Raw genomic sequence first — 26,658 nt, 5'->3', positions numbered from 1 at the left:
TGCCTAAAATGGCAGGGGCTGCAGAGATGAGCTCATCCATGCCACTCCCCTCCCCAGGAATAAGGCCACAGGCACCAAAGCAGGAAGGATGCTTGACCCTGAGCATACACCCATTTTCTTGATTCTCTTTTAAGAGAGAGCTCTTCCAGGGACTCCTCTCTCTTTACCCCAGGAAGCCACTCTTTCAGCCTTGGTGGAGCTCTCCCTGAGTCTGGCTGCTTCTCACGAGAGAAAGGAGCTGAGCTCTGGTCTCATTCATCCACCCTGGATGCGGGCAGTGCACGAGAGTCTGGGGTGAGCGTGAAGTAGGCTGCCTAGAACAGGCATCTCAAGAGAGAAAACTGCTATCCAAGCAACTCTCCGTCCTTTCTGCTGCCACGTCTTTTCACACGCACACCACTCCCCCAGGGAAGGGAGCTGGTGAGCATTTGATGGATGGAGAAACTGAGACCCAGAGAGGCAAAGGGACTCACGAGTCTTGGTGGCAGAAGTGGTGCTAGATACCTTTAAATAACGTTAGGGGTGTGCCCCATCCTGGGGGCATGGGTCTCAGAAAACAGATGTTGAGGTATCTGGGAGAGGTAACTGGAGTCCTGGTGTGGGATGTCCCTGGGCACACAGCTAGGCACAGGATGGAGCAGCACTTCTGCTAACTGGGCAAGGTCCTCACAGCATGTCATGACCACCAGCAGACTCTGAGGGCTTTGTTGGCTGCAGTGCCAGAACCTGGCCCACGTCCAGGGGTCATAAGCACTTGTTGGGCCTGCCCTGGGTTTCCCCTTGAGAAACCTTGGGGAAAATTATCCTGCCCTTTGGATGCAAGCACTCCTAGAACGGGGGCTGAGTGCCCAGCCCTGGGCTGACCTTTGAGGGCAGAGGTGGGACAGAAGCAGGCACTCCCCAGAACCATCCCAGGGGAGCCAGGAACGAGAGAGAGCCCGGGGTCTGGCCTTCGGACCAGACACATGTATTTAAACCCCAGCCCTGCCTCTTCCTAGGTAATGAGTGGGCGTGCACATCTTGCCTGACCTCTCTGAGCTCAAGCTCGTCCTCAGCGAAATGCAGGAGAGGTCATCTACTTCGCAGCTGTGTGGTGAGGCATCCTCCAGACCTGGTGCTAGGAGACCCCTTTCACTCAAGTACTCTCCTCTTCCTTAGCAACTGACGAGCCAACTCCAAGGAGACAGGGGATAGAGCAGGTCGCATTGCTGGGTGCCTGGCACCGGCCTCTGGATTTCAGAATGGAGGGAATGGTGCTACCCAGAGAGCATCACGAGGTGCTGCCTGGCAGAAGTAGGGTATTCCCAGGGCCCTGGCTGATGACGAGTGAGAATTCGCAGGTAGAAAAAGGCCATCCTCAGTAAAGGGAGACCAAGTCAGCTGGGCAGGTTCCTACAGGAGTGTGACGGAAGCTAGGGTGGGGGAGGAGGAACTAAAACCTGGAGAGGCCAGGGGGCTGCCTCTGCTGCCCAGCAGTGCCCAGCAGTGCAGTGGGGACCCTGGCCAACCTCCGGCAGCCGAGGTACTAGCCTCGTGGGTGGCCTGGCCCCTCCTCCTGGGCCACTGCACTATCTTCCGAGACACCCTGTACCACCTTTCCCTCGAGCGCTGATTACACCCTTTCTGCAAAAATAAAGAACAGAAGGAAGAAAAGAAGCGGAGCCGTCTCCTCTCCCCCTGCCTTCCTCCTATTCTCCACACTCCACCCCCCCCGCACCCCCCACCACACCTCCCTTACTCTCTGTTGCTAAGTAGATGGTAGGTTTATTTGCGGCTGTCAGTTCCCAGTAGAAAAATTTCTTCTTGGAGAGCCGCCTGGATGGAAATGGCTTCAGCACCGATTTCATGGAGAAGGTCTGTGCAGTAATTAGTGTTCATGAGGGAGGAATTGGACTGGCAGGCTCCCAAGAAAACTACTCCCCAAAAGTTAGCTCGAGTCCAGAGGGCTACATCGAATCCAATTCCAGAGTGTGCCTCGCAATCGCTATATATAGACCCTCAGAAGGAAACAGGAAGCGCCGTGGCTAGAGGTTCACGGGGGATTGGTCGTGAGAGGCAGAGACAACCTGCTGCCCACTGCACCCTGTGCATCTCCTCCCCTTCCTCCCACAGCTTCCCCCGAACAGACACTTGGCGAGGGAGGAGAGGAAAGGAGAGCCGGGGAGAGGGAGGTGGGCTAGCTCCGTGCTAGCCCACGCTGGAGTGCGTTTCTAGAGAGCACACTCTCTGCCTGAGCCACACTTGCAGGTCCCACAGAGAGCAAGGTCACTCCAACCCCAGGAATGACCACCTCTGCTTCTTTCTTCTCCTCCCCTCTATCAAGACCAGGGGACACTTCCTGCCTCCATAAGGACCCGCATCACCCATTCTGTCCCTGCTTCCCCAGGCCTCCCGTCCAAAGAGTCCCTCTGTCCCAGGCTCAAAGCAACTGAGGTCCATTGTCCTGTCTCTTCTCCTATCCTGTCCTCTCCTCTCTCCCCAGGCCAGGTCTGGGTAAACAGCAGGCATCCCTGAACCCTTAGTGAAAGAACTGAGGGCAGCAGTCCTCCAAGGTCTGCCAGGGGTAGGGGGGCTCTACCGTGTCCCTCCTTCAGGCTGAAGAAGGACCACGCAGAAGCACGATTAAAATCCAGAGCTCTGAATCTTCCTTCCCATTTTTATTCCTAGGGATTTTGCAAATGCCAATCTACTTCTCAGGTCAGAATTTTACAAGCAAGGAAGCCAGGATCCCCAGAAAGTCGGGGTTTGCCCCAAAGTACTCTGTTTCTGGCCTCTGATCCAAGCTGCAGCTTCCAGCCTGGTGTCTTTTCACACTTCCATGCCACGGGGCCTTTGAATCTCGGGTCTCCTTCTGTCTGCATTCCGTCACTCTCGTCCTGAACCCTCTGCTCACAGCTAGCCTGGCCTCTCTGGTACCACTGGGGACCTCTAAGGTCAGTTCTGCACTTCACAGAGTGCGTAAACCCAAGGGAGGGGCCTCTGTGCTCAGCCACAGATGAGGGCCACAGCTGCCGGAGAGTGGCAATGCCAGGGAAGAAGGCCAGCAGCCATACCTTCTACCCAACCCACCCCAGCCCTCAGCTTTCACCTTCTGAGCCTCAGCTCCCCCAGCTGGCCTTCCTGGCCATGGGGTACAGTCAGCTCAGTCAAAACAAAGAAAAGGTTTAAAGGAAATTTCTAGGAAGCCGAAAGAAAGGGTAAAATCTGAGGATAAAAATACTGAGACGTGGCCGGCTGCTGGAGACAGACCCATCACGGAGGTAAAGACAACAGGCCTCAGGGTGGCGCTACCCAGCATAGCTCACTGAACCCTGGCCCTGGGTCCCCCACAAAAGCCCCTCTCAGTCCACTGCTTCCCACCCCAAAGCCCTCTCAAGGACAGTGAGAACAGACTAGAACCACACACGCCTCTAGGACACGTGGGCATTTCAGTCCTAAGCCTCCCTCTCCTCCCCGCCCAGGCCTGTCCACTGCCTACCACGCTCCCAGGCAGGGGCAGGGACACTGGATGGGCTCGGCCCCCACCTGCTCCAGTGAATCTGTTCCCCCTGTTCCCTTCCATTTGGTTCAAAGCCTTGGAGACACACCTCCATCTGTTGACGCAGTCTGCTTCCTACACATTTCATCTGGGGCCCTCCATGCTGACCACCTAACATCTGCTTGCTCTCTCCTCCTCAGGCTGCACTTGGCTCCCCAGCCCTCTCAGAGACTTGTTCTCCTCACTCAACCCAGGAAGCCAGGCAGCGGACCTGGGCTCTCTCTCATTCTCTCACTGACCAGCTCTGAGCTCTCGGGATGATCGCGTCACTTTGACCTATAGACACATCCCTTTTCTCCTCTGTAAAAGAAGAGTGTACACTCCCAGTGCCCTCCCTCCTGTCACTCATCCTCTCACCAGCGAATATTTGCTAGGACCCACTTTGTGCCAGGACTGTGCTGGGTGCTAGGGACACAGACTCATAGACAGGGGTATAAAACCCATTTCACAGAAAAGGAAACTGAGGTCCAGAGAGACCTACTGACTTGTTGTAGGCTATGGCTGACCTGTCAAGAGATTGCCTTCAGTCGGCATTCTAGTGCCAAAAGTGTCCATCCCTCACCTGTGCTTCCTATTGCCACTCGAGGCCTTACGTTAGGAGCAGGGCATACAAGGATCCAGGGCACATGGAGCTGGCCCTGCCGTCTTGGAGCTCCCCGGGTCTTCTGTAGAAGTCAGTGAGTGAGAAGGGTGAGAGTACTCAGTCCACATCCATTCCTTCTCCATCCTGGCCGCGGCTTCCCATGCCTCTGCGGGGTCCCATCACAGTGCTACCAGGGGCCTGCTCTGCTCGGGAATGAGACACCCCCAGCTTTCCTCTCCCCAAACTTCTCAGCCCACATCCCCAGATCTTGACAATTCCTCTCACAGAAGAAGCCGTTGACACAGAGGTGCCTCTCTGGGGAAGTATGAAGCCAGCTCTTTGTCACTCAGGTCCCTGCCCGCTCATAACTGCCTCTTGTCGTTAGCACATCGGATACGAGAGGTAAAACACCCTTGCATCCTAGACTCTCAATGCAAACCATCAGTCCTCTGAGCCTCCAGTGCACTGGCCTGCGCTAAGGCAGAGGGGAATACAAACCGGGTCCCTGGCCACGTGGGCATTTCTGGGGGGTGGTATAATCAAGTGACTGTGCAGGCCCTGTGCAAGGAAAGCAGACAACACCAGGCAGGATAAATGCCAAAGCTATTCTTCACACTGTAGGGAGCCTTTCGCGTCTCATCACAACCGCTGCTACTGACAACAGTAGCAACAGTAATCCCCCCACTAATTACATGCCAGGCGCCCTGCTGGATGCCCATGACCTCAGCAGGTAAATGTCCTTATCCCCATTTCCCAGGTAAGGAAGCTGAGGGTGACACACACTACCCAAACTACCTGGAGGCTTCCAGGACAAGGCAGAGGTTACCGTCAGAACAAGACCCACCTCCCTCCAAGGTGGCAGACCGTTCCCAGAGGCAGCACCTGGCTGGTGACCGAAACCAGGGGGTCAGATGTGACTGTCATTTAGGGATGGGAAAAAAACAGTGTATCCCAGAGCAGTCAGGGTGGGACTTAAATAGGCGGACAAGAGACAACACAGGGGTCCAGCCCTGAGACCAAAAAACAAGGGAGGAAAGAGGGAGAGAAGGAGGGAGAGAGAAAGGAAACAAAGAAAAAAAGGGGAAGGAATGAAGGGAGGAAAAGGGCGAGGGGTGTGGGGGGGTAAGAAGGGAGAGGATAAAGACAGGAAGAACAGACAAGGGAGAAAGCCCAAGAAAGGTGTCGAGGAAGGTGTCTGGAGGAGCCGCGGGCTCCAGCCTTCTGAACCACTCTAGGGTCCCAGTCTCACCCTGCAGCCCACACCTCTGTCTTTGCAAATCCTTTGCAAATGTGTCTCAGCACATCCTTCCCTTGAGGCCACTCTAGGTTCAAGACTCACTCAGGGGGTCCTGCACAGCTGCCCCCTGCCCCCCCAGGCAGAGTTGACAGTTTTCTTCCTTGAGGTGGCAGAGCCCATGGTGAAGGTCGTGGACTCTGCAGGCAGCCTGTCTGGACTCACAGCCCAGCTCTAGCACGGACCTGGCCACAAGACTGTGGGCAAGCCTCTCATCTTTGAGTGCCTCAGTTTCCTGACCTATAAAAGTACTATTTTATAGCCTGTACCAGCACTATTTTATAGTATTGTATGAAGTGATTCAATACATGTAAAGCCCTTAGAACAATGTCCCACTATAACCAAATACCAGTAAGTGTTTGCTGTTATTGGTGCCACCGCCGAGCCCTGAACAAACCTCCACTTGGTAGGTACGCTTGTTCCGTGCATATCACCTGGCCTTGCAAGTGTCTTTACCTAGGGGCTACTCTAAAGCAGGGAGTATGTCTTTCATCATCTGGCAAGTGGAGGGCTCTCAATACATGCTCGTGGAATGAATTAATGAACGAATGAATGAAGCACCTTTTACTGCATTCATCCCACTTCCACTCCATACGATTCCAGTCACACAACGTGAGCCTTGTGTACCAGTCAAAGAGTCAGTTCAATCTTCTTTCTTGCTGGGCTCTGTAGGCACGTGGGTGGGTCCCTGGGAAGAGAAAAAATCAAGCCAAACGCAGGCTCTGTCCCACCCCCCCGTAGGTCACCCTCCCCACTTGCCAAATGCCTCTTGCCCACCTTGGGCACTCCTAAGGTCTCCTATGAATGAAGGGTAACCGTGAGTGGCTCTGGACCTTCCTAGGATTGGGGTCAGCTGACTCTAAAACAAAAGCCAGGGCTCCTACCCCTCCTAAAACGAGTATTAACATTTCAATGATACCTGAGACCTTGGCTTGGGTTGGGAGAGCGCCAAGGATTAATTCCCCAAGGCCAGCATCCCAGGCCCATTTCCTGACTCCTTCTTTGCCTCAGCCCTCAGGTTAAATATTTCTAAATGCCTGTGATTGAACCTATCTTATTGATGTTGGGTGAAGCCCAATACCCAGGCAGAATAGTGGCTTCCGTGGCCAAGATTATGAGGGAAAGACACCCCCTACGAGAGCTAGACCGTGGCCTCCCAGGACCGTATGAGATTGTTCTTCTGCTTTTAAAAAGAAAATCACATTTTCCAAACATTGATCCTATAATATGGGACTCCTGGCTATTGGTCTTTTCAAAATAACCTGTCTTGGATGCTGAGGTTGGAATTTCTTGGTTGGTATGCTTCTGTTTTTTTTTTCTTTAAGTGAATTAGGGCCTGTTAGGAAGGAGCCAGAGGAAAGAGGCAAGATTAATTCACCTCACCTGGCAGGTCCTGAGTGTCTGTGTGCAATCAAAGGGGGACACATGCCCTCCCCTCGTGATTCTGAGCAGCTCAACTACTCTTCTGAGGCTCCCTTCCCGGGGCTTGTTCTGGGATGTGAAAAGGAGGCAGAGCCTCATGGGCTGAGGTCTAGTTGGGGAGACAATGGTTCCCGTCTATGAAAAACAACAGAAAATTCTGTTCAACCAAGCACTCATTTATGTGTTTCAAACACTTGGACGTAGAAGGACTGGTTGGAAGGAGACTCATTGAGGGCTGGGCAGCCGGGGAGGGCTCCGAAGGCAGGAGGATCCAGTAGAAGACCCAGGAGCAGGGAAGGCATTCTAGTGGGCGGAGACCGAGCAAAGCCTTAGAGGTGACACGGAAACACGCTGTGGGGGAGTGTGGCTCACCGTGACTGAGAGGAGAGACAAAGACATTTCAGTCTCCTGTCTTGTGGGTGTGAGATCTTCTCCTTTCATGGGAGAAAGGAGCCGGAGAGGCCGATTCCCCACCCTCAAGGACATCATGAGGGCAGAGAGCTGTCCCTGTGGATATGCCAGGGACAGTTTCAGGGTGGGGGTGGGGCCTTCAGGGACCTGCCAAGGAGGGATTCCTCCACACTTCCCTCTGCATGGGGAGGGAAAGCCCACTGGGGGAAATGACTCCCACCTCAATTTAGCCAGTCCAACCGCCACAGAGAGCTGCAACAGGGGAATTCTATGCAACTCAACTGTTTACTGAGCTCCCTCTGTGGGCATAAGACCCACACACAACCCAGCAAATTCCGGGGGCTCATTCCCATACACGGAGGAATTCAGTATGTGTAGCTGAGGATCAACAGTGTGGCCTAAATCAGCCAGCGAGGCTCGGCAGTTTCCAGCCAGATGGGCAGAGAGGGGATGGCAATTGCGGACAGGCATGAAGACGGGCAAGCCAGAGGGCAGGAGGGGGTTCCCTCCCAGACCGGTTGAGATGGCCTCACTTTCTCACAGGCCCTGCCTATTGCCCATCTCCTGCCGTTTAGCAATGAACTGGGCCATGCCAAGGAGGCCCCTGAGAGTCCCTTCCACCATGGCGCTCAGTGAGGCAGGGATCCATTCCCACGGAGTCATGCCTGGCTTCTCGGCAGGTACGACTTGCCGAAAAAATTCAAAACAGGAAGCTCTAAACTCCCTGCCCAGGTTAATTAGAAGGGAACACAGTTCAGTTTCTCAGCTGTAGCATTTATCCTGGTGTTCATGTGAGTAACGAATGCCCCATGCATTTTAAATCCAACCAGATAGATCCCTCTGCAGAGGAGCCTGACTTTGATTGACATTGGACAGGGCACCAGGGGCAGAGGGAGGTCAGGTGTATGTGGCCCAGGGAGGCCCCAGAGACCTTGGCTGACTCCACCTGGATCCTTGTAGGAAGAGAATGAGATCATCCCTGATTTCACGACGTCAAGTGCAGGCCATGGGGTGGGGTGTGGAGGGAGAACATTTCCCATCCAGGGTCCCCAGGGCCCCCACTAACACTGCCCCGAGACACTGCCCAGGACCTCTGGAGGGGGTGACAGGAACTCAGCCTCAAACCAGCCCCCTGGGGCCTCAGGTGTCTCCACCAAGGCATTTCACACAGGCTTTCCCCATTGTCAGATGCTGACAACATCTCCCTGGACTACTCTGAGGTATACAAATGATGAGCTCATGGCCGGGACAGCACCGGGGCAAGTAAAAGGCCTCTGCACAAATGAAAGGGAGCACTTCTTGCTGACCTGGGTACCAGCAGGAGCTGCCGGCCCACAGCAGGGACACAGGCGCAGCTCCTTGGCTCTGGGAACAGCACATGTGTCAGCGTAGCAGGTTTGACAGCCCCCATGGGCTGGGCCTTAGAAAGGCTGGCATCGTCCCTGTGCCAGCCCCCACCCATCCGCCTTAGCCACAGACCAAGTGGTCTTTGCTGAGAAAGGAGACAGGCCATCAATATGTCGTGTCCACTTTTTGTCCTTTTTCACAGTGCCATACAGATGTTGAAGCAGACACCAGACATGTAATTCTCCAGGGCTGAGGGTGGAAACAAGGGCAACTGGCAGGGACAGACACTTGGCAAAGGCCCGCCCACTGGTCCTTTCATCCATCGTCTGAGGTGCAGAGCCAATTGGGCCCCTCACTCTGCTTACTGACTGGGCCCTGCTCTGTGCCCAGCAGGAAGACAAAGACAGGGCTGGGCCCTGGGGGTCCCCAGTCTACGTCTGGGGAAGTACAGACCCCCAGCTCGGTGCTCATCTCTCTCTTATGGCCTCAAACAGCAGGAGAGCAGAGAGAAGTTCACGACACATTAGAGTCACAGTGAGCCGGTCCAGTTTGCCATGTCCTACAACTGGGTTTAATTCTGAGAAATGCTTGAACAGCCGAGATGCCCTCTCTTTGGAGTTTCTGGTTTAAAGAGACCTGACACAGGAGGGCAATACTGAGCCCGAAAGCAGGGTGCTGGCCTAGGGTAGGTTTTCAGAACTGGGGGGCCCTGAGGAGGGAAGCAGGCCAGCAGCCCTGATTCAGTGGCTGAGGACGCCAGTCCCATCAGCCTGTCCCCACCACCCCCTGCCCCCAGCCTCCTCTAGGAAGGTGGGTGTCTCTTGCAACCTCCTGGGGCCTGAGCCAGTGGGTGGACATCCCAGACCCTCTCCACACACCCTGCTTCCCTTGCAGCCAGCCATCTCTCCCAAGCCTTTCAGCTCACCCAGCCAGGGGCAGAGCGCAGCTTAGCAACCACGGCACCCAGTGATGTCTGTCACTGCAGGGAGAGGGGGACCGTGGAGTAAGCAGCTTTTATAGCAGATTATATCCATGTGGGCAAACACACGTTAAATGCTAGATAGAGAAGGACGACGTGTGTTCTAACCGCCAAATGAGAGAGGACTTTAAGAGATGTTGGAGTTGGTGTAGTCAGGGAAGGCTTTCCGGAGGAGGAGAGGCTTAGTCACTCCTGGAAGAATATGGGGGCTCCAAAGGAGGGAGGCATGGCGAAGGCATGAGGGGAAGGGTGTGTTCTTAGGCTTGAGTTTCCTCCATGGAGGTGAAGGAGCCAGAGGATGTCTGAGTCCTGTGCTGTGGGTGGGCAGTCACTGCCCCTCTCCTTGGGAGACAGAAGAACAGCAGGAGCTGTTGGAATGCCAGCAGGGAGCACTCCTGGGGAGAAGGGAGGAAAGACGGAGTACGGTCCAAGTGGAAAGGACAGGGGGTCTGGCACGGCCAGAACAGACCCTGGAAAGATGGCAGGAGGATCACGCAGTATCTGGGCACTGGGAAAGGGGCAGAGACGGGACAGGGCTGCATGGTGTTTCTCTCTGCCTGTTGTCAAGCCCCACTGGGCCCAAGGGCCCATTCTCAGGGAGCTCACATATTAGAAGAGGGGAGGAGCTGCACCCTTGTGGCAGGACACGGGCAGTGGTCAGAGGCATGTCCATATAGGACTCCATGGAAGGTGAGAGCACAGCGACTGAGGTGGGTGCTTAGGGACTCACTGGAGAGCAAGACCCAAGAGGCGCGTCTTGAAGGAGGTGCCAGTCTGGGGTGGGCACAGAGCTGGGAAGACATTCCCAGAGGAAGAGTTTATACATAGGAAATCGTCTGCAGCTGTCTCTGCCACACCTGTGCGGAGGAGACCTCTGCTCCACAGGCACCAGGAGGCCACCTTTGCCCACCCAGACCATGGCAGACAGTGGCTGGATGACGGGACACACATGGGCTCGGGATACCAGTAACCCTCTTTCCAGGGAGGCTAGAGGTGTCCCCTCTCTCCCTCCCTCTCTCTACCCATCCCTTCAGAGATTCTGCCTCAGTTTCCCTGCAGCAGGGTCCATATCTGTCTTTGAAGTCCTCCAGGTGATTCTCAGGTGCAGCCTGGGGTGGGAACCACACAGGAAAGATGGTCTGACGGTGGGATTTCTCACACTGGAACAGGTGCCCGGGCTGGAAATTTGGTGGGGGGTAGGGGGGCTTCCTGGACCCCCTAAGGAGATCACATTGAACAAGGAGACCCTCCTGGACCGATGGTTCTGGCTGGTTGGTGGCGTTCCTGCTTCCTTCCCATCCCCCACCCCAGTCCCACTGCCCAGCTTCCTGCCTCTTCCTCTGGGCCAATACAAGGATCTGATGTTTTATTAAAGTCCAGATCTGCCCATTCTAGGGCCACCTTCCTCTGGCTAATTCTGTGATTCGATTAGTAGGAAGCCAAGGCCTGGCTGGGGTGGGAGGTGGGAGCCTCCCCTCCACAAACAAGGAACCTTCCCCTCCACGATGATTACACCCCAGGCTTCAGTCCTGTTCAGAGTTGGGCAGGAAATTGTACTTCCTTCACTTCACAATGACAAGGGCCTTTTATACCCGCTCACAGGGGCTTTGTACATGACTGCATCTCTGTGCAATTAATTCTGCTGCGCTGTATTTTTCCCCCATGTGGGAGAGGGCACCCGCCCACCTTCTCAGGAATCAACAATGCCCCTTGCACCATCATCTGCAGGCTGCCTTGCTGGATAAGGGTGTCTGCCACCCTGCCTATACCCTAGCCTGGCAACACCCACTCTGCCTGCCTTGCCCCTGGCTGTTAACCTCTCCTGGCCACACCCTCCTCCTCTCTGCCTTTACTTCTCGCCCTCCCCCAGGTGCTTCCTGCTCTCTCTTCAGTGTCCCAATCATGGGTGGGTCCCCTTCCGCCACCCCCACTAGGCTCTCTTGGTCTCTGACCCCTCAGACATCTGAGCTAGAAGCTCAGCCCTCCGTTTTGAAATCATTGTCTCCGCCCTCACAGAGTTGACAGTCTGTTCAGAGACACAAGACAGAAAACTGATAAATAAGAATGGTAAGTGGGAAGAGGCTGAATGGCAGCATAATGAAATGTGAGTGCTGGTCAGCGTACAGTGCACACAGTAGAAACGAGAGCAGCAGAAGTGTGGGCCGGAGGGATGGGCGGAGGCGTCCGACTCAGGCAGGGAGCCCAGGTGACCAGACGCTGGTAGCAGGAGGGTGGTGTGACTTCTTTCGAAGTCTGATATCTCTTGGCCCTCACTCCCGCCCCTGAGGATTTCCAAAGTCCATTCCTGCCCTGCCGGGCTGAAGTTTTCATCTGCTCAAGTCCATGAGTCAGGAGGGGTTGAGATAGAAAGCGTTGACCCTGAAGGATGGGAGACTGAGGCCATGAGCTGGTGCTGGGGAGAACCACCCAAGACAGAGGGGTGGAAGAGGTGGGAGCTCAGGGACGAAGTCATACCTCACCCGGACATTCCCAAGTCACTTCTGCAGCTTACCCCCTCATAACCTGCCGTCAGCGTCACACAGCTGGTAGGGCTGAAGGACAATGGGGGGGCGGAAATGGCGTGGCTCAGCCACCGTCATACATTCCATCACCTGAACGTCAGCTTCTGGAACTCCAGGCCACCAGACCAAAATGAATGCCATTTATAGCTTGCTGGGAAGAGAGAACCTGTTTCAACTCCCAGAGCTCAGAGGAAGCTTTGAGCCAAGGGCACAGGAGGACCCACCGTGATAAATGACAATTTCCCTCATGAAGAATTTGCCAGGAAGCCGATGTCCAATGATCTTGGTCTCTCCAAAGAAGGCTGTGGGTCCTGCATCCCGTCTCACTTACCCATTTTCACCTGCCTCCTTTCACTGCATCCTTCTCTTTCAGCAAAGATTTCTTTTTTTTATCTTTAAAGTTAATTATGCAAGTGATACATAAATACATTCTGCATCCAAATGTATCAAACAAAACACAAAATGTTAAAGTCATGGGAGACATCCCACAGCCCCCATACTCCCTGTTTCAGCTTGGCGTGACCCGTCTAGACTTTGTGCTATGGTACAAATACAGAGTTGAGTGCATATGGAGCTATTGGAATACAAGTATGTCTCCATTATATATACATGTCATATGTGATTTCACAATCTGCTTTTCCCATCTGACAATGTGTCTTTCCATGTTGGTACATATAGGACCCTTTTATCTTTTAAACTGCTATAGAGTATTCCACAGTTGAAACAGAAAAACATCCCTGCACTAAGGGACCTTTAGGTAGTTTTCAATGTTTGTTATTGCAGACAGCCACAGTGGACCCTTGCTCTCTCCTCTGTGGGCGTTAAGTATGAGTGTCCTTGTAGGGTTAGGCCGGGGAAGGGAATTGCTAGGCCTGAAGGAAGGGAGGATTCTGTGCCACCAGCCCCATCCCCAGAAAGGGTGCTTCCTTCTCAGAACTTCTCAGACGTCCAGAGCCTGGTGCTAGCCTTCTCTTCCATACTTTCTCACACAGATATGCAGCTGCTCCCTGAGAGAATCCCATTTCCCAACTAGACTGTGAGTTCCCAAGGGGCCTCACTGGGGAGGTCTCTGGGGACATCTCAGCACAGCAACAGGAGAATGAGCTTGACAGACTCAGGGACTGCTGAGTTGTGGCCCCCTGCATCACCCTCACAGCTCAAAGCCCCCTCCTCAGCTCCTGGGAGGAGCAGCAATGAGTGACAGGAAGCCAAGGCTAGTTTTTCTGGGTGGGGGTTCTCTGTGCACCACCCACTGTCCCTACATGAGAGGCCACTGAGTGAGGCTTGGGTACCCTTTCTCCCCGGGCCACCCTGAGCCCTCACTTTGGCCTTCACCCTACGGTCTGCGACACCTTGTGAAGGGAGACTCACTTCCTGAAGCCACCCCTTCTCCACCAAGCTGCCCTTCCCCCATGGGTCTGCCCTCAGCAAAGGAGCAGATGTGGTCCATTCATGCACGCCGGAGTCAGCGGTTAATAACTGCTTATCCGTATCTGCCTTTTTAAAGAGCCCTAGTGAGACAACTCATCTCTCGGGTAGACTGTTAGACACAGCATCAGGCTAGCTGAAGAGATGGTTGAGAAGGCCCGGAGGGTTTACCCCAGGGAGTCTCTTTGTAAGGCTGGTCTCTCCTGGCAGAGGAACAAAAGAGGGGACTCTTCCTCTCTGACCTCCCTCTTCACAAGAGTGAATTTGTGTTTACACCACACTCTGCAATTAGAAAGCTCTGCAGAGGTCGTTAACACTCATGTGCCATTAGGTCTTCCCACAAGCCACCGGGGGAAATGATTGTCTCCATCTATAGATGAGGAAACTGGGGTTCAGAGAAAGGAATCAGTAAGTGACCCCTGGGCACAGCTTCCTGTCTGGAACTGCACATCAGCCTGGTCAGGGGACGGTCACCTCAGGAAGAGAGCAGGGGAGTGACAGTAACTGCACTGGCAGGCACTGGGAGAATGAGCTAGCGGAAGTCTTGGTGACAAGTGCCCTCCCAGCCTGGGCTGCCTATCAACTCTCATGGGCAATCTCTGTCCCCTACTACTATGGAAACCCAGTGTGCCTGTGCTCTCGGGGCCTTGGGCAGCTCCCAGCAGCCTCAGAGCACCACTCCCGTGTTCTCCTCACCTATCGGCCCCCTCCAAAGTATCCGAGGTGTTTGGGATTCAATGCTCTTGACAAATATGTAATGAGCTCCTGCCTGTGCTCTGGCACTGAGAACTAACTAGGTACAGAACCTCATCTGAGCATGGGGAAACTGCCCATTAAGGAAAAAATAGATCATATTAATATGTCAGGGGGGAGGGGTGCCAAAGAGAAGAGTGAACAGGACAAGGGGTCAGAGAGTATGCGTGTATTGGGGTGGCTGAGTGTGTTAAATGAGGCAGTCAGGAGAGGTGTGTCTGAGGAGGTCACATTTGAGAGAAACATGAGGGGAGTGAAGGAGCAAGCCATGTAGGTATTGGGGTGGGAGTCAGTCTGGAAAGAAGGCACAAGCCGTGCAAAGGTACTGAGGCAGAGCCCACTTGGTGGGGCTGAGAAATAGGAAGGAGGCCAGGGGGTGAGCAAGGGGAAGAATGGAAGGAGGTGAGACCAAGGGGTAGAGATGTCGGGGGAGGTTACACAAATTCTGGGGGTCTTAACGATTTTGGTTCAAAATGCAGCTGTGAGCTCTCTCAAAAACACTGTGGCAGAAATTTCTGGAAACTGGACAAAAGCAACAGATTCTTTTTTTTTTTTTTCGTTTCTGGAATCCTTTCCTTGTTATCCTGGGCATGGAAACAATATGGTCATTTTCTCCCCCACCTCCTCCCTCCCTCCTCCTCTCCCTCCTCTTCCCTTTTTCTCCTCTTTCTCTTCTTCCTTCTCCTCCCGCCTCCTCCCTCTCCAAACCTGCCCCTGACCTTGTCCCGAGCTGGCTTGCCTGCGTTCAGCTAGACAGTGGCCGCCTCCCAGTTGCAGGCAGGCACAGGCAGAGGTCAAGGCCAGCGAGGGGACAGGAGGAAAGAGGCCCCCAGAGAGGCAGGCAGCAGCACGAGGGACGACGTCACGGGGGCCTCTGACCGCTATTCATTTTAGTCCCCCATGTGTCTCCATCAATAACCGTCTGCTCTGACCAGAAGGGAGGAGCAGCGAGGGGGAGGAGGAGGGGTGATCTGGGGTCTGGATGGGGAAGGATGAGATGGAGTAGGAGAGAGGCTCCTTGGCACTCACAGCTCCTCCCAGCCTGGAGCAGGAATTGGAGATAGGGAGGACAGAGAGTCCAGGAGGAGCTGAGAGTTTCTGTCTCCCAGTTTTCTCTCCCTGCTTCATTCCTCCCATTTCTGTGTCCCCCTCGCACATATATTCCCTTCCAATATCCTCTCTGAAGCTGGGACAGGAAGGGAGGCAGGACTAATTTCTACATTGGAAGAGGAGGAAGGGGGTTTCATTGGGTGGTGGAGGAGTCAGGAACTGCAGAGGATATTGGAGAAATAAGATGCCAGACCAAGCCTGGTGACAAGGGCTGGTATTCGTACCAGACTGGCACCACCAGCCTACAGTCTTCATGAAAAGAGGGCCTGGCCCAGGCCACCAGACCTGGCAAAGAACCTGACACATGGTGGGCACTTAGGAAACAGTTGATAAATGGCCATAAGAATGACCAAATAGCCAGCTGTGGACAGTCAAAAAAGGAGGTTGGCTTGAGATGGACTAAGCCAGTCAAGGAAGGCTGCCTGGAGGAGGTGGTCCTTGATCAGATTCTTGAAAGATGGATAGGACTAGGAGAGGTAAAAATGGAGAGAGAGGCATACTAAGTGAGGAGACTATGAGAGCACGGAAAGAGGGGGGTGGATACAAGTGGTTGGGAGGTTAGATAAGATAATGGGAGAGAGTGAAACAAGGGAGGGAATGAAAACTGAAACAAGGGAAGTGGCCAGCCTGCAGAGTGACTTCTCTCAGGCCATGAGTGGTTTTGGAAAGTCTGAAGCCACTGTTCCCCACAAGACTCAAGCCTGCTGTTGGCCAAAGTTGGCTTTTGTACTTTCCCTATGGTCCTGGGCCTTGCAGGCCTCCCAAGTCAAATGCAGCCACGTTTGCAGGCAGAGGAAGAGGCCCCTGACACTGGACAGTTTGTGGGAACTCTCGGAAAGAGTCCGATTGGCAAGCATTCTCTTTGCCTTGTCCCGGTACCTGAAGGGCTCCCGATAAAAAGTCACTCCTTGAGTCAGGCACTGTGCTCTGTAAAATCCAGATTCCCTGGTGAGGCACTGTCAGAATCTCAAGGGGAAAACCAGGCTGAATCTTGGAGACCACTTGGTGAATACTCTCATCTCAGTTCACACACATGAGAAGACTGAGACAGAACAGGAGACATGATCTGCCAGGGGTAGGCTCACCCAAGGAATTAGATAGAGGAAGATCAAGAGTTGGCCTCTGAGCCAGCTTTGCACATTGGTGGGCTGGATATGCCCAAAAAGCCCTCTGACTGGGAGGGGTGGGAAAATATCACTGCAAATGTGCGGTTGGGCTGGGGTAGGGGATACATGGGCAGCCCCATTCATTTCATTAGGACAGCCTGGCCTGGGGTCTTCTTTACATACAGAGCCTTTATTTGGAAAGCCCAGAGGGTCTCTCCATCATCCCTGATGAAGCAGCCGGCAGCACTCTCAAAGGGGCCAGAACAAGAGTTCATAGTCAAGCATGACTGGAGGTGCTGGGGGTTAGGGGTGGAAGCTGCCCCTTCAGGGAGGTATGGGGGCTGGAGCTGAAACAGGCAAAACAGCACCCGGAAGGAAGGAGGAAGGGAGGAAGGGAGGGAGAGAGGTTGGAAAGGAGAGGGCAGAGGCACCTGAGGCACCCCGGCACGGGGACAGGAAGAGACCCGCGGGGAGAGGGGGCGTGGAGGGGGGAAGATGCAGGGTGGGGAGACTTCGCCGAGGGAGCAAAGCAGAACAGCAACGCGAAGGACGAGAAGCAGACAGAGGAAAACGGAGAGGCAGGAAGGCTCGAGTAGTGTGTACAGGAGAGGAAGAGAGGTGGGGAGAGGGACCAAGAGCAGGAAGGGGCTGGAGACTGGAGGCGGCGGGCGGGCGCGTCGGCGGCCCGGGGGCGCCCCACTGACCCTGTCGGCGTTTGCTTCCCTCCCTAGGCTGCGCTTTCCTCACCTACTGCGAGCGTGAGTCAGCGCTGAAGGCCCAGAGCGCGCTGCACGAGCAGAAGACGCTGCCCGGGGTAAGTGGCGCCCGCCGAGGCGCTAGCGACAGACGCGCCGACAGGGGGCGACTTAGGGAGGCCGGGCAGCGACGCGGCCGGCGAGGGGGCACGAGCCGGGGCGCGCGCTGCCTGCCTTTGCTCCGGAGCTCGCACAGCCCCTCGCGCCCCCAGAAGCAGCGAGGCGCGGGGCGGCGGCGGGGGCCTGTAGGCGCGGAGCTCAGACCTTGCCAGGCGCCCTCCGCACTCCGCCGTCCAGGCCCAACGAAATCCCAAGCGAGGGGAGAACTTGACCATGGCCACAAAGCGCGAGCAGGGCTCCTCCCCTGCCGATCGGGTCTCGCCTCCGCGCACTCCCGGTGCAGGCAGCCTGAACAAGGACGCGGGATGCCATAGGTCCCCGGATCCCGGATCCCGGAGTTGCCTCCGCCAGCCCCGCGGGGCCCCCGGTGGCGGAGCCGCCTGAGCACCAGCCGTTCGACGTCCAAGGCGGGCTGTTCCTAGGGTGGGGGATCGGGCGGGTGGGGGCACCTCCCCATCCCCTCTCGGCGCCGCGAGTGAGATCACCGCGGTTTATTTAAGGAGCCAGCCCTCGTCTTTGATAAACTATCGCGCCTCGGCCCTGGTTTATAGCTTCTGTGCGGGGGAGAAGAGAATTATTTATGGCCCCCCTAACTGGGTGTGATATCAGCCATGGCTATTATCGAGACTAGTTCATCACCATAAAATAAGAAGTGTTCCTCGGGTCAAGGGTCTGCGCTGTGTCTCCTGTGGGTTCAGAGAGATTGGGGCGGGGAGAGCTGAGATATACAGTTCACCGAGTATCTAAAGATAACTGGAAAGATGGCAGTGTTTGTGGGCATAATTTAAAGAATTTATAAATATACCGTGTTTAAGCTGTATTATACGATGGACACTGCAGGGCAGCACGTGTGTTCCATATGTATGCTCACCAATGTTTACACATGTATGTTTACGTCCTTACCAAGCAAACCGTATGTAAACACACGTTTCCATTTCTGCCCCACAGCGGGAAAGGTTAACCAGATAGACAGAGAAAAGCAACCCCCGGCGGGGGCAGCCCTTTCTCTGCATGAAAGATCCTTCTTTACCCTTTTAGGGGTGGGGAGGGCCTTCCTTCTATTAAGACAGCCTCTGTATTGTATTTTGGTATTTGTGATTGCAAAGCACGGGGCTGAGTCATCTTAATAACATACTAGCGGATGCAAATACATGGAAATCGTGCACCGAACCGGTTTTTGTGTGGAGCCCAGCTCTGGCACGGTGGCCACTCCCCAGTTGGTTTTTAGTGGCTCGGCTACATGCACATATATTATAGTAATTACTTTCTGGGTGCCCTCTGTAAAATGGCAGAAATATGCTCCACATCGCCCCATGTTACGTGTGAAGCATAAAGCCATATTGTAAGATAATCAAAGGCTTCTGAGAAAGGTTTGTGCAGATTAATAAAGTGTTTATGGTACTTTGTTTTGGGGGGAGAGTGTGATAGATATTTTAGAGCCACCCAAATTGAACAGAAAATATCACATTATTATGGGAGGCCCTTCATCAGTTTGAGAGAGATTGCTAGGGAGTTTCGTGATGGCTAAAAGCCGGGAATTAGGTGGGGAAACAGAAAGCGAAGGTGGGGGGTGCGGGGAGGGGGGTTTAGGATTTTGAAGTGGGAGCAGGACTGGGTGAATTTCAGTAGCAAGTGTGGCTTGTTTGGGATTTAACATTAACTTATAGTTGTTTATTTTACATATAATAGAATAGCTAAGTGATGGAGTGTATTAGTCCTTTAATAATTTATAGAAATACTTTGATGTTGCAGTAATTACATTAAAGGTCACATATCAAAGGTAATTTGGTTGAGCAGCTGTGATGGTTTCTCAGAAGCAATCAATACCACTGTCCGTGGTGCTGATTTCACCAAGGGGCCTGCCAGATTAAAGAAGGCTTATTACCAGGCAGAAAGGCCCAGGGGATAGCAGGAGCACATTGGAGCAACGCGCCAGCCCCCCTTCCACCGATAATTAACACCGTTCCCCATAATCTGTGCTAATCCTTCATACTGGGAGATCCAGTGGCATTTTTCTGAAATCACAAACATGAGTTGGGCAAGTTTGGAAGAAAGGACAAAAATAAACATGGATGTATGTTGGGAGATGGGAGGGGTGAGGAGAGAGCCCAACAGGGAAGCTAAAACATAGCCCAGAGTCCCCATGTGGTGCCTGGAATGCCATCCTTTCTTCAAAGGCCTCACAGGGAGACTCATGGCCTCAAAGCCCTCATCACAATTCTCAGGGCATGCACAGCCCACAGGGGGAGGGACAGGGAGGAAAGACAGGCTTGCAGCTTGAACTTCCCAGGGCACATTGTCCCTGCACAAATTCACATGGAGACAAATGAAAAATAAAATGACCAAAAAAATGATGCTTTAAGGTGGAGGCGTTTGGAATCCAGAAAACAGAACTGACGCTGTTATTGTTGGCTGTTTCTCTCCTTTGAGATCAGAAAACGTGTGCCACTAGCAAAGGCAGGGACAGGACCAAGCAAAATGTTTTCATCCAACCAAATAATGGGTGTTGCCACCAACTGAGGCTGTGCTCATGGCTCTCTATTTGGCTGGGGGGGGGCAGAGAGAGACCTCTTTTGGTCAGGGGTGACCACATTAGATTCCCCAGTGAGTGCACTCTATGTCTGACTAAGGAGAAAGAAATTGAAAAAAGAACCTGGAAAACTGGTAACCTCAGCAATTTAGGCACTTTTCCAGACTTCAAAATCCATTAAAGTCAATCCGTTAAAACCAGACCTCTGCTTTCTTGCTAAGGGGAGAAGATAGTGCAGGCAGCCCATTCTGCTTATTCCCCCAGCAAGTGACAGAATCTAGCATCCTGTTGGCAGCAAGGAAAACAATCTCATGTTGGTCTTGCAGCACCACAACCAAAACAACAACGAAGACAACACTAGAGCCACCCCTCACATGTGTCCTCATTTGGGGACTGAGTGGGGAGCTGACATTTCTCTTGGGATAAGTATGGAAGCTCAGAAACCAGACCACAATGGCTTTTCTTACAATTCAGAGGTCAGTGTCCCTGGGAAGCAACCTAACCAAAGTCCCTCAGATGCTGGTGGAGTCATCATGCCTAGACCAGTGTCACAAATGGATTCTTGTTTTTGAGTTTGGCATGACTTCAGTAGAATGAAATTACTAAGCCACCAAGCGCCATCGGGGTCCTTTTGATCCGTGTCTTCAGCCAGCATCTAGGCAGAGTGATTGCACGTTTCGAAACTCTCCGACTTTATCTCTCCCTCATGCTCCCAATCTCATTCTCTCTCCTGGCCACGCTCCAGACCACCTTCTTCTATTCCTAATGTTTGTTACCCTGTTTATAGTGTATAGTCAACATAGGGCAGTTTCTCAATCCAGCAACGAGTGTTTCCTGAGTGTATGCTGAGCACTGGCCTACGAGTCCTAGAGGACACAAAGATAAGAAAAACGCATCCCCCACTCCTTCACACACACACAATATCAAAGATACCAGACAGCACATTATTATAATAGGTCATGTGGACAACTGCTCAATAATAATGCTTAATATTTATTAAACACTTACTATCTGACAGGCATAATGTAAGCATGTTACCTCAATAATTCATTTTATCTTCACAGCCACCTTATGATGAAGATGTCTTGATTATCCTCCATACATGAGGAGACTAGGGTTTAGAGAAATTAAACAATTTGCCCAAGGTCACACAATTAATAAACTACCAAGCCAGCACCAGGTCTGCTACCAAAACCCAGGATACCCACCTCTCCTTTCTAGGGCCACCAATTCTTTTGAGAGGACCCACATGACGATGGAGTGCAAGAGTTACTCAAAAGTTTGGTTCAGGATATGGGCAAAGTGGGGATAGAGACTTGGGAGGGAGATGGATATGGCAGAGGGGAGCACTGGTCTGAGAACCAGCCTGCAGACGAGACATGCGTGAGCGGTCAGGAGCCATGAGCTGGGCAGGGGACTGAGAGCTCCCTGGGGCCTGGGTGTACACAGGAGGCCTCTTGCAAGAATTCTGTTCCTTAAAATAGGTCCTTGCTGCTTAGTCCCATCTCCCCCTGCCTTGGAGACTTTGCAGGGAATTGTCTTCCATGAAGAACCCATCTGTTTCCAAACTTAGGAATGTAGGGCCTCTAGGGAAGAAATTCCGATTAGAGAAAAGCAGGCGACACGGCCAGCAGTGGCCAGCATTCAGCTCCTCTGGCAGCAGCAGAGGCTCCTCACTAGGGCTGATGAGGGGGAAGAGCTGAGTCCAGTTAGCAGGAGGCCTAGAAACAGAGAAAAGAGGGAGCTGGCGGGGGGAGGGGGTTGGGAGATAGGAACTGTATCTGCTTGGTAAACATTAAAGTTCCAATTCACTAGTTAAAGATTGGCTTTTGTGCCCTCACTCTGGCAACCTGAGAATACAAAGCAAACCAACAGACTCCTCTGGGCCGTCTCCCACCCCCACCGCTCTGTTCAGCCCAGTAGACATGCAGCATCGCTGCCATCACACCTCCTGATTCAGGTCGCTGCAACTCAGGACGGGTTATTTCCATGGAAATTAAATGTGACCTTCTTTGAGTTTACCAAGAAAGATGTTAAAATGGAAAATTAAAAAAAAAAAAAAAAAAAAAAAAACAACGAAAAAGAACACTCCACTGGATTTCTGGCACCGTTGACTCAGGGTGTCTCTTCTTTCTCCCCTTTTCCTGAGTCCCATTTTTGTCTTCCTTTCTGTCTCTTTTTCTCTCTTTTCTCTTTAGGCCTCTTTTGTCTCCCTTCTGGTCGTTTTCCTCTTCCTCTTTTCTCCTCTCACTTTCTACCCTTTCTTCTTTTATCCTTTTCATTTGCCTCTCCTATCTCTCCCGTCTCCTTCTCCTTCCCTCCCAGTCTCCCTCTGTTTCCTTCTGTCTGTCTCACCTCTACTTTGACACCTATGGTGGCTCTAGGGGGACCTCCCTCAGCTTTCCTGGGGCTTCCCTGATAAGGCCCATCTCCCTCCTGACAGCCCTGCCATGGACGGATCCATCTAATTTTATGAACAACTGTAAAGATGAATGATAAGTAGAAAGGATGCAGGCAAGAACAAGATGAATAAATTATAAAGGGCAAATGATGACAAGAGAGGGGTCCCCAGAGACAGTGATATGATAACAGAAGCTAAAGACGAATTTATGATGGATGTAGTTAGTATGTACAGAGGCTGTTAATTCTTCGGGGTGGTTTTACAACTTCTAGGGAGTGGCACAATCAAAGTGTTTCATTTCAGAGCTGTGATGTATTTCCACATGTCTGTCCTGTAGGCAGCGTTGGTTTTGGTCTCTACATGGTGAGTCGGGGTCCCATCAGCACACGCATAGTCTCTCCCATTCCCTCCGCCTTCTGCGTCTCTGCCTCAGATGGTGGAGTCACAAACCCGATTCCCGCACACCTCCAGCAGCCTGGTCCTGCTGGTTTTCCTCTTGCTGAGTGTATTCGTTTGGCAGCTGCTGTCACGAAGGACAGCAAACGGGGAGGCTTTAACAATAAGAATTGATTGTCTCCCAAAGTTCAAGATCACGGTGTCGGCAAGGTTGATTCCTACGGAGGGCTATGAGGGAGAATCTGTTCCATGCCTCTCTCCTCATTTCTGGTGGCCTCAGGCATTCCTTGGCTTGCAGATAGTGCTCTTCTGTCGTCACATCATCTTCCCCGTGTCCATGCCTGTCTCTGTGTCCAAACTTCCCGTTTTGATAAGGACACAAGTCATAGGAGACTAAGGGTCCACTCTAATGATCCCTTCTCTACTTGAGCATCTGCAAAGACCCAATTTCATATAAAGTCACGTGCACAGGCAGCAGGGGCTAGGACTTCAACATCTTTTGGGGGAGACACACTTGAACCCATAACACTGAGAAATGGGCATCTCTTCCATGGCAGGAACGAAAAAAGTTTTCAGTGTTGTTTGAGTCCCGGGGCAATGGGGGTGTTGTGAGGGAAGGGGTTCCCAGCAGCCTTTTCTCTGCATCTCCCTCCTGACGTCATGCCTTTTTCCCCCTGTCTCTTGGGGAAACGACTGACATATCTTCCTCCTTCTCCCATGTTCCTTAGAAAAGAACTATTCATCGATCCTTTTAGGGCAGTGGTACTCAACAGAGAGGAATCTTGCCTCCCAGTGGACATTTGACGTGGTATGGAGACAGTACTGACACCTCGTAGGTAGAAACCAGGAGGCCACTAAACATCCTTCAAGGCACAGGACAGCCCCCACAACAAAGAATTATCTGGACCAAAACGTCAGTAGTGCCGAGGTGAAGAATCCCTGTGCTAGGGCCAAGGGTGGGTGGAAAAGGCACAGTGGAGTCTTGGGACAGAGCTTTCTTCTCTCCTACTCACTGGTTCTCATTCACTTGGGGACAAGCCCGAGGGTTCTCAAAGTGCTAGAGGTAGGAGGTACTCATTAAGGTCAGATGGTGTGGTGATGGGCAGCAAAAGAGGGCAAAACCCCTCTCCAAGCATTAGAGATCATTTCTGGCTGGCCATTCACACACTCATATCTGTGAGCCACGTTTGGCCAAAGGCTGCCAGTTTCAGCACTGACTTCCAGCTCAGTTCTCTCATGTTTACCCACATGGACTCTGTGATCCCAGTGAAATGAGCTGAGAGTTTGCTTGTGACAGAGCTGGGACCAGAACCCAGGTCTCTGTGGCCCATCCGTGTACGGGGTTTCTCCAGCCTCTTCCTTCAGAAGAATCCCCCTCCTGACAGGAAACAGATCTGGCAGGCATATACCTGACCTGGCAGCCCATCACCATGTGACATAGACCATGCCACAGATAGAAGGGCTGGGGCTGAGAGTACCGAGATCCTAGCTGGGCCCATTATGCAGAAGGGAACACCAAGGTTCCAAGAGGGAAGTCAAAAATGCCTTCAATCCAGAGACTGAGGGCCAGATGGACACAGAGGCTGTATCTGGGGCACCCTCAGATCTTGACTCTCCTCTTCCACACCAGTCCTTGACCCCAACCCACTTTCCACTGCTTCCATGGAAAGATCCTTTACTCCCCTTCCCACAGAGACATCTCAACGTCCTCCTCCTTCCCAGGGCTTTCCCCACACTCTCCCTCTCTCCTAGACTGCCTACTGTTCTCTTCCCTGCCCCTGCCCACACTGGCCTGGGCGGGAAGATGTCCCCATTTTATAGGCAAGTGACTCTCAACTCCCATAGGAACCCTATCTTCTCTGTGACCACCATGATAGAGCCCAGGCCTGGTTATGGCCTGTATTCAGTAAGATCCCTAACTGATTTGTCTGAAAGAACCAGAGAGGCTCTGTGTCCACAACCATCATATCTAAATTGAAGGAAATAAATAAGAGTCCATATGAGATAATGAGCAGAACTTGGCTGAGGGTCCAGGAGCCTAGGCCCCAACAAGCCATGTGACCTTGGGCAAAGTGCTCAGCTCGGAACCCCCCTGGGCCTCCATCGTCCAGACTGTGAAAGGAGGCGGTGGTACAGATTGCGTCTGGAATCCCTTCCAGCTCTGACATTTTGTAAAATTCGAAGACTAATAGACTTGGCATTACTCACATTGCTTAAGATGACAGATAAGGGGCGAGTGGGAGGGCAAGGAAGAGTGCCTCCTGCTCCCCACTGCCCCCCCCATTTGTGACAAATGCAATAAATGCAGGTCAGATATTTCCCTCCCTGACACAGACCAGCCAGATTGCCTGCTTCTGAGGACCAGCTGCAGGGCAGGGCTGCAGTGAAGGGCTGAATCCCTGATGGCACGTCTACCCCTGCCCCTCAGCCCCAAGCCTTCCTCTTGCCCTCTCCTCAGGCCTCCTGGTTTGTGAAACCAGGCAGACATTTCACACCTTTCTCCAGCACTTGCCCTGCTGTGGTTTGGATCACGGTGGCCATCACCCAAAGCAGCAGCCACAATGTTTACAGGTTATCTGCCCCGTGCAGAGTTCTCCTGTGCGAGGTCGGGTGTCTGGCATCAGACACAAATGAGTGAGACAACCCGTTGCTGCAGAAGCTTCCAGTCAGGTTTGGGAGGCAAGTGTGAAGACAGCTCACGATCCAGAAATATCTTTAGGTGCTTGAAAAATGGCAGTGATGGGAGTTCCCAGGAGTCAGATGAGAGACTTTCTGACAAACTGGAGTGTTCTGGAAGAGCCCACAACACCACAGTTGCTTCCTGCTTCCAGATTTTCACCCCTCTAATGCATTCTTTATAGGGTGGCCAAGGTCATCATAAAGATTTGACCACCTGCAGGCTTCCTGTAACCCCCAAGAATCAGCTGGGTGGCAGACTCCCTCTCCTGGCCACGCGCCCTCCAGACTCCCGGAATTCTTGCCCAAGTTCGTCACCTTCCTTCAGGCTCTTCTTTTTTCCATATCATTCCCTCTGCCTGGAGGGTTTCCAGTCATCCTTGGAGGACCAAATCCTGCATACCTTTCTCTGTAAAACTTCTCTGGCCCCTTCGGAAAGCTCTCCAAACCTCCATGGCCCCTGGCACATCCCACTGGTCCCATGCTGTTCAGTTAACTCAACTACTTTTCACCCTTTGGAATCCCTGACCCTCCTGTTTTCTTGTACCTGCTCCTGTGTCTGGAGCTGATTCAGATCAAGGACGGGAAGCAGGGATTGGCTTCTCTTTCTGCTCATTGACCTAGATGACCTTGTCACCTCTCGGTGGCATTGTAACAGATCCATTCTCATGGCTCTCCCATCCATATTACCTCCAGGCCCCTCGAGAGTTTCAGCTTAGCTCACACGGCAGGGTTCCATTTGGAAAGACGAGGTTTCACTTTGCAGTCGTACTTAGAGGAAGGAAAAGCTACGTGGAAGGTGCTTTGGCTTGAGCTGTCACAGCGAGCACGGCTGTGTGTCTTTGTGGGTGACAGGAGTGAGGGGAGTTTCCCTGTGCATGTGTGTAAACCAGAGGGGGTGCGCCAGGCTGCTTTGTGGACCTGCCTTTGTGAGTCCACGTAAGGCTCTTAAAGGGTCTGTTGACCTTACGCCAGAACAGAAGGCTGGGAAATGGAACGTTTGTGTGAGCTCCTGCTCCTGTATGGATATGTCTTAAGATTGGAGCTGTTTCTTCTAGAAAGCATGCGCATGGGCGAACAGAGAGCCAGGCATCTGTGTTGTTGATGTGTGTTGTTCCTGAATGGTTGGTTGACACGTCTCACCAAAGATGGACAACCCTGGGTAATGAAGGCAAAAAGTGGTATGGTTCTTTATTTAATTCTTCATGGAAATAGTTGTAAAGAGAAAAGGGCTGGAGTTCAGGAGGTTGAGGTCTCTCAGGAGCCCAGTTTATTGTGGTTCCAGTG

General features: G+C 52.8%; 1 protein-coding gene across 50 annotated transcripts in view; it reads left to right on the top strand.

The window, feature by feature from the left end:
- CELF4 (CUGBP Elav-like family member 4) overlaps window positions 1–26,658 on the top strand; it is a 298,098-nt gene that overhangs the window by 63,251 nt on the left and 208,189 nt on the right. For all 50 annotated transcript variants that reach the window (XR_004421054.1, XM_033087302.1, XM_033087257.1 and 47 more), the window contains exon 2: window positions 17,225–17,307. Coding sequence is in view for 49 of the 50 variants with exons in the window: in XM_033087302.1 (XP_032943193.1) it covers window positions 17,225–17,307 (83 nt within the window). In the remaining variant the exon portion in view is untranslated. The remainder of the gene's footprint in view (window positions 1–17,224; window positions 17,308–26,658) is intronic.

The sequence above is a fragment of the Rhinolophus ferrumequinum genome, chromosome 19 (genome assembly GCF_004115265.2).
Source record: "Rhinolophus ferrumequinum isolate MPI-CBG mRhiFer1 chromosome 19, mRhiFer1_v1.p, whole genome shotgun sequence".
Lineage (NCBI taxonomy): Eukaryota > Metazoa > Chordata > Mammalia > Chiroptera > Rhinolophidae > Rhinolophus > Rhinolophus ferrumequinum.
This window is presented reverse-complemented; position numbering and strand designations above follow the sequence as displayed.